Genomic DNA, 14,734 nt, shown 5'->3' on the forward strand with positions numbered 1-14,734 from the left:
ATCTTGCTTTCATCTTGTCCAGAACTGGGCCGTCTTCTTAAGATGCCGTTTGACAGTTTATTCTGTAATCTGGCGCAACGTCATCTGTACATAAAGTAGCTTTCCGGAGTTTTTGTCTTTCAGAAATTATGTATGATTCATCAGAAATCCGTAAAAGTGATTATCTTATCATGTACTGTGATATAATATAAGCAATATGTCTTTATTTATTTTTTGCTAAGCACGCCCCCTGCCCCGCAGAGCTTCGTGCAATAGGAAACTGAGCGCCGACCAGAACTAACCAATAGCGTTAGACTACCGCTTAGACGCTTCACATTTAAGGAATACCTCGGCTGACTCAGAGCTGATGAACTTTTCACGGACAAGAAAGTCTCTAAAATACAAATATATGAAAACACAACATGACATGAGTATAATACTCGTAAAACAACGTGTTTTAGCTGTTTGTCGGCTACAGAAGCACATTTATAAACACGAAACGTGAAGTCGCCATCTTAAAAAAACTGAGGAACAGCGGTTTTGTGTGATACGCTTGTCAGCCACTAGATGGTGCCATCGGATAAGAGAAATACTCTGGAAAGAAGCTTTAATTTTCCTGCGTTGGCTTCAGAGTGCTAGGTCCTAAATGGTTTAGTGTGTGATGTGTTGTTCACGATGATTTAAAGACTTTTAAGAACTTTTTTGCCTAATGTGAACATTTAGCTTTGTGGTATCATATGTAGCATATTTATATCTGTGAGGAGTGTTAAGCTAATTCTGATCCAGACACGCTTCAATCTTCATCACGAGGGGAAGAGTTGGCTCACCGAACTCCTAAAAGATATCAACGTAAACATTAAATAGGAATGAAATGCACACTAAAACACGATGGCATCGTGATTATAGAAAAACGGGTTATGGTTGTGTTCTGTGTGTGTTTCCAGGTTTCAGGAGATTCTGGAGGTGGCTGAGGACATGGCAATAGACATCCCCCACATCTTCCTCTACCTGGCAGAGCTGCTCACTCCCATGCTGCATGAGGGAGGCATCCCAATGGGAGAACTTTTCAGGTGAGCTCCACCAGCGCTGCCGTTGCTCGAATGGTTTTAGTTTGGTCCTGAACATCTTTTGCTGTGTTTGGCCTTCAGGGAGATTTCAAAGCCTTTGATTCCTCTGGGCAAAGCTGGAGTCCTGCTGGTCCACATTCTCACTTTACTTTGCAAGGAGATGGTGAGTTTCTCATTGTACCACATGTGTGAAAGTTTAAAACGACAAACGTCAGGGTTAGCCTCAGTATGTGTTTCCATGGTGGTCCATCACCTGTTCTTGTTCCTCCCATCAGAGCCATAAAAAGGCCGGCACTATGTGGAGGGAGGCGGGCCTTCGGTGGACGGACTTCCTTCCCGAGGACGTTGATGTCAACAAGTTTGTGACAGAAAAGGTGAGAGAGAAAAGGGATCACTGTTACATGATTACTATTAATTAGAGTGGAAACGAAGCAGAATGAAGAAAATGATCTTTTACAATGTCAGTCATAACCTCCTTCAGTCGTACAGTCTGGTTAGCTTTTCTGCCAGATGTTTCTTAAACTGTTTTTCCACTCATCCAGGATACTTTGGACGTTTTCATTAAATAGAATATTTTAGATACATACTAATTAGGGATGGGTACCGAATTCGGTACTTTTTAAGGTACCGACCGAATTCCATAGTACCGACCGAGCACCGATTCACTTCATTTGAAACGGTGCCTCGTTTCGGTACCCGTCCTTCACAACGAGAACTTGCCTAGACAGCTGCGCATGCGCGAGAGCGTTATGTCATTGGTCGCTGCGAGCCAGTTGTAAACAGAGCAGCATGGTAGAAAGAACGCACGCTAAAGCTTGGGTCCACTTTACTAAATGTGATGGGTAACTGGGTGATGATGAAACCAGCGACAACGATCTAAGTGAGACATCCTCATCTTAATCTGCTCCGGTAGGTAAATAAAATGTTTAAGATAACGTTAGCTTGATTTGTTAGCTTCCGTTTCACTAATGGTGCGTTCGCTTTCTCCTCGGAACTCCGAAATTCCGATTAGAAGAACATGAACACGCTCTAAAGTTTGGCTTCACTTTACTAAATGCGACGGGTGATTGGATGAAGATGAAACCAGCGACAACGATCTAAGTGTGAGGCATCATCGTTTTAATCTGCTCCAGCAGCTACATAAACTGTTTAAGATAACGTTAGCTTGATATGTTAGCTTCCGTTGCTACCGTTGTTATCAGCTAATGGTGCGTTCGCTTTCTCCTCGGAAATTCTAACTTCCCAGTAGGAAAAATCAAATGAACACAGACGGCAAAAGGAATAAAGATACACAGTAAATTTAGTTCACAGTAAAGATGTTTGCCTCAGTTTAATTATCAGCTTATAAAACTACAAGGACGATGTTAAATTACAAACAGTTGAATGTTATTTATCGTGATATTTATCAAATATGGTTATATATTGAGAAAAATATATATTTAATTATAAAAGAGAATTAAAATGATAAACACTCAAAAGTATCGAAAACTGGTACCATTAAGTACCGGTATCGATTCCTAGGTACCGGGGATTAGTACTGGATCGATTCAAATGTCAAAGGTACCCATCCCTAAAATAGCGCCCAACATAATTCCTATATTTAGTACTGTCTTTAAATGATGGTGTTTTTTGTGTTTAAACTGACAGCAGGTAAATATTTTTGTTACGACTGAGCAGAAAGTGAAATAAGGTTAAAAGTTTCTTACAGCTAAAGGTGGAAACATCTGGCTGGAGCATCATCACAATACTCTGACATAAGAACACACTGAGCCTTTAAATCCCCCACCAGTTGGTTTTTCTACCATGTGATAAAAAGGAGGACATTATTGAGATGGGTTAAGCAACCCTAACCCTTCGTGGTTCTCCTCTCCATCTGCAGAATGTTGAGTTCACTCTGGGTGACGAGTCCGAGGGGAGCAGGAAGGAGCTGAGCTCCTCTGAGCTGAGCAGACAGCTGGACAGGCTGATCCAGGACAAAGCTGACAACCAGAGGATCTTTGACTGGGTCGAGGTTTGTAGGACCACCCGTCTGTGGCTGTGCTGCAGAGAAATGGACTGCTTTTTTTTTTTGCATCAGAACGAATTTATCTTCTCCGATCTGTAGCGAGGACATTTCCAGCTCACACTTTGGATTGTATTTATGAAAAAGGTCACACAGCGGAAGTAGTTGTTCCTGATGGATCCGCTGTTTTATTTAAACTATTGAATCCTGGTTTTATTCATGTTTCTGCGATTTTCTCTGCAGGCCAACCTGAATGAGCAGCAGGCTTCTTCTAACACGTTCATCAGAGCACTAATGACCTGCATCTGCCAGTCTGCAATCATCTGTGAGTGGACCGTCTCCATGCAACTGCATGGTCGCAAGACCAGACGTGCAGAGTTTATTTACTTTAAGTCCAAATGAAAATTAACTTTTCCAGATCTTTGATCCAGAATCAACATTTTAGATGTTTTTCATCCATAACAATCTTTTTTAAAGAAGAAACGTCCAGAAATTTTATGTTAAACTCACTAAAATTTTATTGTAAAACAACTTAAAAATCTGAATACCGTAATTTCCGGACTATAGAGCGCACCTCAATATGAGCCGCACCAGCAACAAAAAAGGTTTTCTACACACACGCCGCACTCGAATACAAGCCGCGGCGCAGCAGCCACATGCGGGTCTCCGGCGCACGGCGCATGTACGGCCATAACATAAGATAATTAGACAGAAAGACGCTACACGGAGGTTTTTTGTTGTTGTTTTAATTCAACAAAATAAAAGTTAAACACGGGTGAACGTGCCTGCAAGTTTAGAAAAGAAAACAGTACTGATAGCATTCATACTTCTGGATGGTTATAACATAAAAACAGCACTGACACGTTATTACCAGTAATTTGCGTGTTTAGAAGAAAATAACAGCGCTGACACAGCATTAAAAAGCCCTGGATGATTAGAAAATAAAAACTGCACACAAAACATGTCTGGTTAGTAAATAAAACACACTTGCCTATCAGAAGAAGTCATTCGCTCTCATCTTCCTCTTGCGCACTAAAGCCATTAAAGTCCTCTTCTTCAGTGTCGGAGTTGAACAGCCTCAGAAGAGCGTCGTCACATACCTTTTCTGTGGCAATGTCAGTGTCGCTGTCCGTGTTGCTGTCATCATCCCCGGGTGAAGCGGGCTTGAATGAGTTCTTCCTGCTGCCGTCTCCAGCGCCGAACCATGGATTCATTCATGCCAAGCTTACGTGTGGCAGCACCGTTTCCCTCCTTTACTGCCAGATCGATGGCCTTCAACTTAAATGCGGCAACATATGAACTCATACGTGTAGTTACCATGATGAGGGGGTATGGATTAGAAAAAATTCTTTGTCATGCCGGCTGCTTGCATGTGCTAAATTAAAATGAGCACTTACGTACTTCGATTTCCACTTTTGACTTCCACTTGTTTCACTTTCTGCTAAAGCGCCCCCTAGTGGCAGGTGAAGGAAAATCTTCAGTAAAGCCGCACCTCATTATAAGCCGCACTGAAGCCCTAGGCCCGTGGGTCGGCCCGGCCAAGGGCCTAGGGCTTCGGGCTAACGACTGTGTAATTACCTCGGACACGGGCCGGGCGCTTTTACTTTTAATCGAATTCATTAAAAACAACTGAAACACTTAAACGCAGCAGCACCTGCCTGCTTCTCACGCACCGTTAGCTCAGTTAAGGTGTGTGTGGTGTATAAACAAATTCTCAAACTGCTGACTGAAACATGTGCCCCTATTCTAATATGCCGTTTTATGTCCACTTTGATGTCCCAAACCGTTTATTCTCATCAAAACTGCAGCATTCTGTTTTTCTGTGAATAAATTCGCTCTGCAGTTTAAAAGAAAATACAGCATTCATTGCTGGTTTTTTCTAACTGGAGAGCGCATTTTCAGAGCGGCAGATTAAATTTACAAACGCTGTATTAATTGGGGGCGTTTATTTAATCTGCCGCTCTGAAAATGCGCTCTGCAGTTAGAAAATTAGAATGCTGCTTTTTTCTAATTGCACAAGAACGCATTTTCAGAGCAGATTACATTTACAAACGCATCCAATTAATATAGCTTTCGTAAATTTCATCTGCCGCTCGCAAAATATTCTCTGTTAGAAAAAAAGCTGCATTAATGCTGTTTTTCTTTCTTTCTTTCTTTTTTTTTTTATTTTTACTGCAGAACGCTTCTCACAGATAATTAGAATGCAGAGCATTCTGTCACGCTAAAACATTATGAAACGTTGAAAAAAAAGTCGGGCTCGGGTCGGGCCAGAGAATCCTGAAAACCTTTTCGGACCGGGTCGGGCTGGGGCTCCATCCCCTCGGGCCGGGCCGGACACGGGCTCAGATTTTAGGCCCGTGCAGGGCTCTACGGCATGGTTCAAAGCGTGGGAAAAAAGTAGCGGCTTATAGTCCTGAAAATACGGTATATCCAAAAGTTTGTAAACGTTTCCAGCTGCGTTGTTTCAAATGCATCATTTTTAGTCATTTTGTCTCAAATGAATGGAAGATTTCAATAAGTTGATTAGTTTTCATCGTGTTATTTGTTATTTAATACACTGGCTTGCCATATCGGTAAAGCAGCGTATCCATTTGCACTCATGTAGTCAGATCCTGGAGCGCCCTGTGTCCTAATGGGGAGGGGGGTGCGTTTACCTGTCGATCATTCAGAGGTTTGTTAGGTGTGGTAGGTAGGTTTGCTGGGTCCAATAATAATTCAGCCTCTGCTGTTTTTGATTTTTCTGCAGGTGAGAACCCGTACAAGGTGGATGGTGAGCAGATCAAGCAGAGGGCCAAACTGCTGCAGAGATACCTGAAGGATGAGCAGAAGGAGCTGCAGGCTCTCTACGCCCTGCAGGCTCTGATGGTGCAGATGGAGCAACCTGCCAGTAAGGATCCGCTTCCTGTTTCTGAACACAAATCTCTTTGTGATTTCTGCTAAATGGTTTTAGAAAATCATGTGATTCATATATTAGAATAAAACTTTTCCAACACAAACCCAAACAATTGAGAAAGAGAGATTCAGAAAACATTTTTTAATCCTCAAGGAGCCGTGGGAACCAAGGTCCAATTCAGTTTATTACTGTTTTTTCAGGTTTGTGTTGTAGAAAAGAAAAAGCCAAAGCCTTTTCACGCCCACCCCACACAAAAGGCATCAAGCCATACAAATAAATCTACAAGTCAGAAAAAGAAACATACAAACAAAAGAACCCTAAAGAACTCCCTGTCTGCACACATCAGTGAGTTTTAGTGGTAGCTCACAGTTTTAGCTCATTTAAATGTTCTTTTGCATTTTAAATGATTAGAAAAACCCTCATTTGGCTCAAACACATCTAGAATTTAGCACGTCCCTCACTTTTGATTTAAAATGTAATAATCTTTTCATAGGACAACGCTGAAGTCATGACATTTTGATGCAACACAAATTAGTCGGTCTATGGCTTCAATAACCTCAGAATAAGTGAACACACAGCCATTGATGTGTAAAGCACTTGTAGCAGACAGGTTTAACAGCAGATCTGTTTGTTTTATGTTTATTTATTTGGCAGACGTTTTTATCCAAAGCAACTTACAATTTATAACCTATCGGGCGTGTTGTGATCTGTGGGGGAAACCGGAGTCTCCGGAGGAAACCCAGGCATGCATGGGGAGAACACACAACTCCCCGCAGAAAGGCCACAGCCGAGTTTTGAACCTGCGAGGCAGCAGTGCTAACAGCTGCGCCACCATGCAGCCCATGGTTTTACATTAATGTCACCAAGTTTTAACACGTATTCAAATGCTCCTCATTAGTCTGTTTGCGGTTTATAATAAAACACACATTAAAACAGATTTTTCATGGGAAAACCATTTAGGCCTTAAATCTTTAAGTCAGCTCAAATTTAGTTTTACGCTCTTTACGGTAACTCCCAATGGCTGATCTTTTTCAACAGTTTTAACTATTTATTTTATATGCATCAAAATCAAAGATATTTTAAAGAGCAAGCCCCTCCCAAAATCAACTTTCCTTTGCTGATAAACTCTGTAAGTTAGTGTCTGATAGTGTTGTAGATGCGAGCGGCCATTTTCAGCCGTTTATCTGGGGTTGGGTCGATGGGGCAGCGGCCTAAGCAGAAAGGCCCAGACTTCCCTCTCCCCAGCCACTTGAGCCAGCCAGTGTTGCCAACTGTTTTTGACTGAAAGTAGCTGAAGTTCCCCCCAAAAGTCGCTAGATGTCGCCAGATGACCTCACGTGCTGATTTACGTATTGATGACATCATCACGCCATATTGGCGTTCATTTTCCCCATAGCATCTAGGACTAAAAGGGAGGAAAATAAATTTCCTTCCGTTCCCTGTCCTGTCGTGAGACGTAGTCCCTCCAGCGGGTCTTCCTTTGTCTCCTCCCAGTTGGACGTGCCCAGAAATCCTCACCAGGGAGGCATCCTAACTATGTCTGAGCTACCTCAAGTGGCTCCTTTCGATGTGGAGGAGCAGCGGGTCTACTCCCAGCCCCCACCGGATGACCAAGCTTCTCACCCTATCTCTGGGTGGAGCTCAGCCCCCCTGCAGAAAAAACTAATTTCGGCCGCTTGTATTCGTGATCTCATTCTTTCGGTCACCATTAAGGTTGGGCATCATTTGATTTTGAATGATTCAGATTCCAATTCCTTGTTTCGATTCTGGTTCCTATCTATTCCCGATTCCGATTCTTTCAGGACATGACATGTTTTACATGAGCCAGCTAACCACAGGTCCTACTGGATGAAATAATCTTCAACATGAATTTTAACTCTATGAACAACATCACCTTCATTTAGACAAAAAAGAAAAAGACTTTCAGCACAACCAGTGTGTTTGTTTCTGACCACAACCAACGTCTGGAAGAAGCCTCTGGGATGAGAGGCTAAATGTCTCCAACACATCCAGAAACGTCCAGCTGTTTTCAGCTAAAGCTCTCAGGATGATCATGTCCAGGATGACTGAGAACTACACCTCCATGCTGCAGCAGCGTTCAGTCAGAACAGGAAGTTAAACTTAAACGTAGCTGCTGTCGGTAACAATCTAACAGATTTTAAACATTTAAGCCCCAGTGTGTGATATTTTTACCTGTTTACTATCAAATCTTGCGTTTCCAGTTCACAAACTTTTTCACTAATATTTCTCACCAACATCAACTCTAAATATTCCTCCCGACTTGAAATTTTACATTTTTATATACATAAACTGTGGGCGAGGCTCCATGGTCATCCGCCATCTTAAAATACAGTAGCTGTTTAGGGACATACGAGCTCCACGTTACGCGTTTGGACTATGACTGTAACCTGAAAGAACCAGCAGAGGGCAGCAGTGCGCCCTTGAAGCATGGACTCTGGTAATTCAACTAAGAAATGGAGAAGAATAGCTACACTGTTGCTGTACTTGTTCGTTTGAATAAATAACAATTAAATCAAAAGACACATAAAACTAGTCAGTTCATCATCATGTCCAACACAAGGAAGCTGCATATGTTCAGACCCCCACCCGCTATTATCTGGACGCCAGCCTCCGATTAGTGTCTCTGACTCCCAAACTCACCTCATTCATCTTCATTCATCTTTTCTCAGTACCAGAACTCCCGATCCGGTCTCGCCTGCCTTCTCGCCAAACACGCTCGTCCGCTAGCTAGTGGCTAAACCAGCGTTGTTTACTTTATCTCCACAACACTTTACTAAAGGCGATGTAGTTCTCCACGTGTTACAGAGACACTCCGACTCAGAGGGCTTCTTCTCAAACGTTAGACTTTGGTTGTATGACTCCTTTTGCTGGTAATCCGTGGGAGTTTATATACAGCACTCACTCGAGGAGTCCAGTGACACCTCGCCTGTAAATAAATAGACTGCCTAAAAGCAAACGCAACTTTCTTTATTTAATAGAACACACGTTAACCAGCTTTCTGGTGTAATCTTAGTACATAATTACCTTACCTGATATAAAATGGGCGCTACAAACTCGAGCATTTCGGATCGTGTTTTCAGTCCAGTTTTCATCAACCCTTTTGATGGCCTGCAGCCACAGACGCCTCCGATTTTGTTGAAATGGATGTGCTCCCTTCGGAATTCTGTAAAGTTTCAGTCCACTGCTTGAAGAGAAGCGATTCTGGCATCCATACACGCAACAACCCGACATTTTTATGTGCTCAGAACTTCAAAACAAAGGGTTTAAAACGCTGTTTTAGTATCGAGTGTGAATGAGGAAGCCTTCGCTCTCGTTGCCAGGCTGCGCTCGCAACTTTTGTTGACGTAGGTAGTAAAAGGGTCTATACAGTCAAACTCATGAGTGAGCCACCGTAGCTGTAATACTGTCTCTGAACTGCATGTTGCTGAAGAGTCACATTTTTATCATGATTTCAATGGATTTCACACATTAGGGCCTTTAAAACTCAACAGAAATAGTTAAAAAAGGAAATAAAAAAAGTTATTTGTTATTAATATAATTATTTATTGTGGCAGAAGCTGGTGTGGTCCACCACAGAGAAGATGCTCTAACATGATGACTTTAATTATTCTACAGGTTATTGTTGAGCCTTCTGATGCTCACGCGTCTGACTGCTGACGCTCCGTGTGTGTTGTTATTTCTGCACTGAGACAAACTCACCTCACACCGTCCAGAGTTTGTTCTTTAAAGCTTCTATTAAATCCACTGTGTTGACGTATTTAACAAGTTTCCTCTACGTTGCAGGAGTTAAAGTTTACACTACGGAGTAAAAGTTCGGCAGACGCGTTTGTTTATATGGGGGGGACTCGGTGCTGCACACACAGCTGGTGTGATCAGCTCTGAAAAGCGTTGATCACAATTTGCAGATCACGTTTATTTTTCACAGAGATTGGCCGTGAATTCCTCTTCCGGTCGGCATTCTAGGAATCGAAATAAAGAATTTTGAACGATTCTGGGAAAAACCAACAGTTGGAACCGGTTCTCTCTCTTCACCACGGCGGATTGGTACAACGCCCGCATCACTGCAGATGCAGCACCAATCCACCTGTCAATCTTGCGATCCATCTTTCCCTCACTCGTGAACAAGACCCTGAGATTCTTAAACTCCTCCACTTGGGATTTAGAGGAGCTGATTCTCATCCCAGCTGCTTCACACTCAGCTGCTCCATTTTAGTGCATCTTGTTTAAATATAACATATTCTGCAGTGTAGCGTCCTCCAGCTTAAAGCTGCTCTACATTGTGGTCTGCTAGGCAATCCCTCCTTTTGACACGCTTTTCAAGTAGGAAATGAAGGTGGATTCTGGTGGGGGGGGGGTGACTTGCTCTTTAAGGAACTTGGGGGTCCTAATACTGAACCCTGTGGAACACCACGGGTATGTTCTTTTTAAACGGTCCTGCATTGATGAGTTTTGGATCAGGAAGTGTATAATAACAGATTTTAGCTTGTAGAGCGTAGGTGTTGTTCTGTGATGATGTTCATTATCTGTGGTTTTTCCATCCAGATTTGCTGCGGATGTTCTTTGACACGCTTTACGACGAGGACGTGATCAAAGAGGAGGCCTTCTATGAATGGGAGTCTAGCAAAGACCCTGCTGAGCAGCAGGGCAAGGGCGTGGCCCTCAAGTCCGTCACCGCCTTCTTCACGTGGCTCCGCGAGGCCGAGGACGAATCTGACAACAGCTAGGAGCAGCTGGGACGCTCGGACCGGACCGGACCTCAAGAGTCTGAGTTGGCAGAAACCTTCTGCATAAGAAGAGAAGAGAGAAAATCTTCAAACGGGAGAGATTGTATTATGGATTGAACATTCTATCTTTTTTTGGGGGGGAGGGGGGTTCTTGTATTTACCCTAGCAACAGAATGTCTTTTTTTAATGAGAAGATACAACATGGGATAGATTATATGAAAGAAAAATCTACAAATTATTACAAGCTGTAAGAGATCATGTTTCCTTCAGTGTCGTTTTTCAAAGCTTATTTGCAAATGGCTTCTCATCACAGCGACACTATTGAAGAGGCTTTGCAGATATAAGAACAAACCTAAAGGCTGTTCACATCTCTATTTTTGATGACATCATTTCGCGCGTGGGCAGGCCGCGGCCACGGCCACGTGCGTGTGATCTATGCGCCGCGCCTGTGTAGATGAGTAGTTCCTGTTCCTCGGCGCTGGCTGGCTGGCTGGATCGTGTGTTTTCTAATAAAATAACAAAACTACAAAGAAGAGTGGAGAGAGCCTTTCAGACGGGAGCGACGGTTCAGGACGGGGTGATGAACACTTGAACCTCCAAGCCCACCCTTTACTCCACCCTCATGTTTCCATTTTGCCTGTTCCCTGCGCTTCAAACACAAAACCCAGAGAAAGGGAGCGCTCTCGCTGCTGCACTCGCCTCCAGAGCAAGATTCAGCATCATCTGTGAAACGAGTAAAGCAACGTTAACAAGAAAAGACTTTGAGGAAAAAGTATAACCATTTAAATTCTAAGGCCTTCTTGCTTCCACGAGTGGAAATGCATTTCAGGAGAGTTGTGTAAATAAATAAGATTCCCCCCCCGTAAAAGAGATGCTAATGTCACCCCTCCCCCTTTGAAGCAAAGCAACCGTTTTTCCTGTATTTATATTTTTCTCTCATCTGGCAGAAGGTGCTTGTAATTATCCAACCCATTAATTACAATTTAATTAAGAAATTGTAAATAGTTTTTGCTTTACTTTATTAAAAAGATATTTAATTAAAGATGAAAATGGCTCTAATTGCAGATGAAAGCTTGTGCCTTTTTGCGGGGTTGCCCTGGGCTTCAGGCCCGTCTCAGTCGCAGCCTGGGCTGGTTTGAAGAAGCTTGTGTGCTAGAGTTGTTTCTCTAATTATTGCTGCACAAGGCATCCTAACAGACCGCGTATTAAAGCACCGAGTGACCCCACCCTTCACAGCACACTTCCCTCTGCTCGTCTTTCTTTTAGACTTGATTCTTTAGTTAGAAATTAAAGGTGCACCATGTAAGAATCTAGTCTAATGCAGGGGTATTTAATTCCAGTCCTGGAGGGCCGGTATCCAGCACATTTTAGTTGTTTCTCTGCTCCAAACACACAATTCAGTGGTTGAGTCCCCTGTGCAGCAGCTCAACCTGTTAATCACCTGCTGAGTGAAATCAGGTGTTAAATCTAATTTAGTCTGTTTGTTTGTTTTTTGGAAGGAAGGTTATACTGAAAGATATTTCATATCCAGCTGGCTGATGGATCATCAGTTTTTCTCCTTTTAAAATAAAGAAATGAGGAAAGTAACTGCTGTTAACCATCGGTGGCGTTGCCGTGTCTCTTGAGAGTTGACGCTGCAGCGCCGACATTTGTAATCTGACGACTGCTGGCACAAAGCTCCAGAGTTGTTTGAAGTGGTTGCAGCAACCACATTTAACACAGGGTGTCATTTTTACTTACTTTCTACATAATGCACCTTTAATGTCTTTACCTCTTGGTGAGATTTTTAATCTTAAAGAAGACACCCCAAAAACGTAGAACAGGGTTTCTGCAGAGTGGTAAAAGTTCAACTCGAGGAGCTGAAAGCACAAAGGTGACTTGGTAGTAAATGATTTTGTCACTCATGCAGATTTTTTGGTTTCGAGCTCCTTTTACAACTCCAAGGTTTATACGTGCATTCGGATCCTGCAGCTTGGATTGGTTCTGTGATGTCGATACTGTTGGTGACATTCCATCTCACATTGGGAAAGCTGTCCTGCTTTGGCTTGATGACCCGGTGTTGTGCCAAAGTAAGCGCTGGGTTTGGTGGATTTCTTTCTCCAGCTGATGGGACTTTTGGCAAAGTGCAAAAATCAGAGTAAATAGTTTTTATTGGACGTCTGTCTGGGGACAGTGGTACCGGTGTGACCCCCAACACTCAGCCTAGGTTACGCCCAGTCCAGAGTGTGAGGGGGAAACGGTTACTCTCAGATCCCGTTTGATGTACCATTGATTTAACACCTGATGTCTGAATTTTAAAAACACATTTGATGCCAAAAAGCATTTATTTTCAACAGGCAGCAAAATATCTTTTAGGTTTTGTGAAAACGTGGTGGATTACACCTGCTCATCAAACCAGACACGGAGAAGAGAACCAAAACTGGCCCTGTGGGAAGTGGCTGCTACGCTGGGGGAGAAGAGATTCTGCTGTGACGTGATAAATGGGAGTCCTCGGTCTCCCAGGTTCCAACAATCCTCACTTAGAGAACCACGTCGCTTGTGACCGCTCTTGTGGGCTGGTAAAATAAAAGATACGTTGGTCCCCCTGACGATGTACAGCTGGAAAACGCATGCTCGCATCAGCAGCATTTGACCAGAGTTCACTTGATTTCCTGCTGCTCATTGAGTGATTTGAACTTCCTGTAGTAGGCCATGACGGAGTAATTATGTTCCAGCTGCTGGAGCTTTGCTCTTCCTTCTTCCAGCACCTGATCACCGAGTTGGGGAGCAGGACACCATCAGCTAGGGCTCTCTCCAGCCACCTGGGTTTTCACACACGCTGCTAAAAACACACAACAGTTAAACAGAAGTCCTCTGAAGGGGCTCCTTGTAACTTTGACCAAGAACAACATTAGCTGAGTTTCACTGAGAAGTGTAGTTTCATCATTTTCTACAGTGAGTGCATCAAACATGATGTAGTTGAACTACGGTTAATCGCTGCTGCTGCTGGACACCAGTAACAGCAGTTTATTTAACCAGAATTTAATTCTCGGATTTGGCTTGAAACTGGTTTTTTAGCTCATTTCCTGCTTTGTTTATGCAACTGTCTCACATGCAGAGCACTCCAAATCCACCAGAAACTGACAGGTATTTGCAAATTTGTTGACATTCACAAAATTTGAAAATATTTAGACATAGGAGCCTGCCACGCAAAAAGCTTTATGTCAAAGAGAAACAATGAATTACAAGCATAAAGGGGAGCATTCTATTAAACACCTAAAACTATGGTAATGGTCTTTTGTACCTTGATTATTTATCTAATTGGTGACCTACTGTATTTTACTGATTTAGCTCTGTACAGTTTTAATTTTCTTGCATTTTCTGCATGGGTTATTATTTATTTCTTTTGTAGCCAACAGTAAGTGCCCCCAGGCCAATTCTTATTACAAGCTCTCCTTTTGAGTACGAAACTGGCATGTGTTGGCAGCGTTTGACCACCAGAGGGCGCCTCAAACCCCCGTGAGTGCTGATTCAGAAAGCCAGTTGTAATTCCGTTCTGTGTCGGTTGTTGAACAGAGATGCTTGACTTCAGTCAAAGCCACTAAATAGCTCACTTTTTCACTATAGAGAACCACACTTACCTGCAAGCCTCAGAGTTACAACTCCTGCTTCTGTTGGAATTTTAAATGTAAACATTTCAGTTGGGTCTGCATGTGTGGGTTCTCTCCGGTTACTCCGGCTTCCTCCCACAGTCCAAAAACATGACTGGTCTGTCTAAAAATGTCCATAGGTGTGAGTGTGTGTATGCATGATTGTCCTGTGTGTCTCGGTGTTGCCCTGCAGTGGTCTGGCTCTCTGTCCTGGGTGTACCCCGCCTACTTGCCCGTTGACTGCTGGGGATAGGTCAGTGATGACATTAAACATTAAACCAACTGGATCAACAGACTTTAAATAAAATGTCGGGAATACATCCATGGATATTTATATAATCGATAGAAGTTACTACACCAACTGGCTTGGTCTATATTTAATCAAAAGATTAATATTTAATTTAAGAGATTTAAATTAA

At 42.9% G+C, this 14,734-nt stretch overlaps 1 protein-coding gene across 11 annotated transcripts in view; it reads left to right on the forward strand.

The window, feature by feature from the left end:
* LOC107380780 (eukaryotic translation initiation factor 4 gamma 1) overlaps positions 1-10,942 on the forward strand; it is an 84,363-nt gene extending 73,421 nt beyond the window's left edge. For all 11 annotated transcript variants that reach the window (XM_054742936.2, XM_070543356.1, XM_070543352.1 and 8 more), the window contains 7 exons: positions 924-1,049; positions 1,128-1,209; positions 1,322-1,420; positions 2,926-3,057; positions 3,292-3,373; positions 5,795-5,935; positions 10,505-10,942. In XM_054742936.2, the coding sequence (XP_054598911.2) occupies positions 924-1,049; positions 1,128-1,209; positions 1,322-1,420; positions 2,926-3,057; positions 3,292-3,373; positions 5,795-5,935; positions 10,505-10,686 (844 nt within the window). In that variant the 3' untranslated portion in view covers positions 10,687-10,942. The remainder of the gene's footprint in view (positions 1-923; positions 1,050-1,127; positions 1,210-1,321; positions 1,421-2,925; positions 3,058-3,291; positions 3,374-5,794; positions 5,936-10,504) is intronic.
* The last annotated feature ends 3,792 nt before the right edge of the window (positions 10,943-14,734 follow it).

The sequence above is a fragment of the Nothobranchius furzeri genome, chromosome 13 (assembly GCF_043380555.1).
Source record: "Nothobranchius furzeri strain GRZ-AD chromosome 13, NfurGRZ-RIMD1, whole genome shotgun sequence".
In the NCBI taxonomy this organism is placed as follows: domain Eukaryota; kingdom Metazoa; phylum Chordata; class Actinopteri; order Cyprinodontiformes; family Nothobranchiidae; genus Nothobranchius; species Nothobranchius furzeri.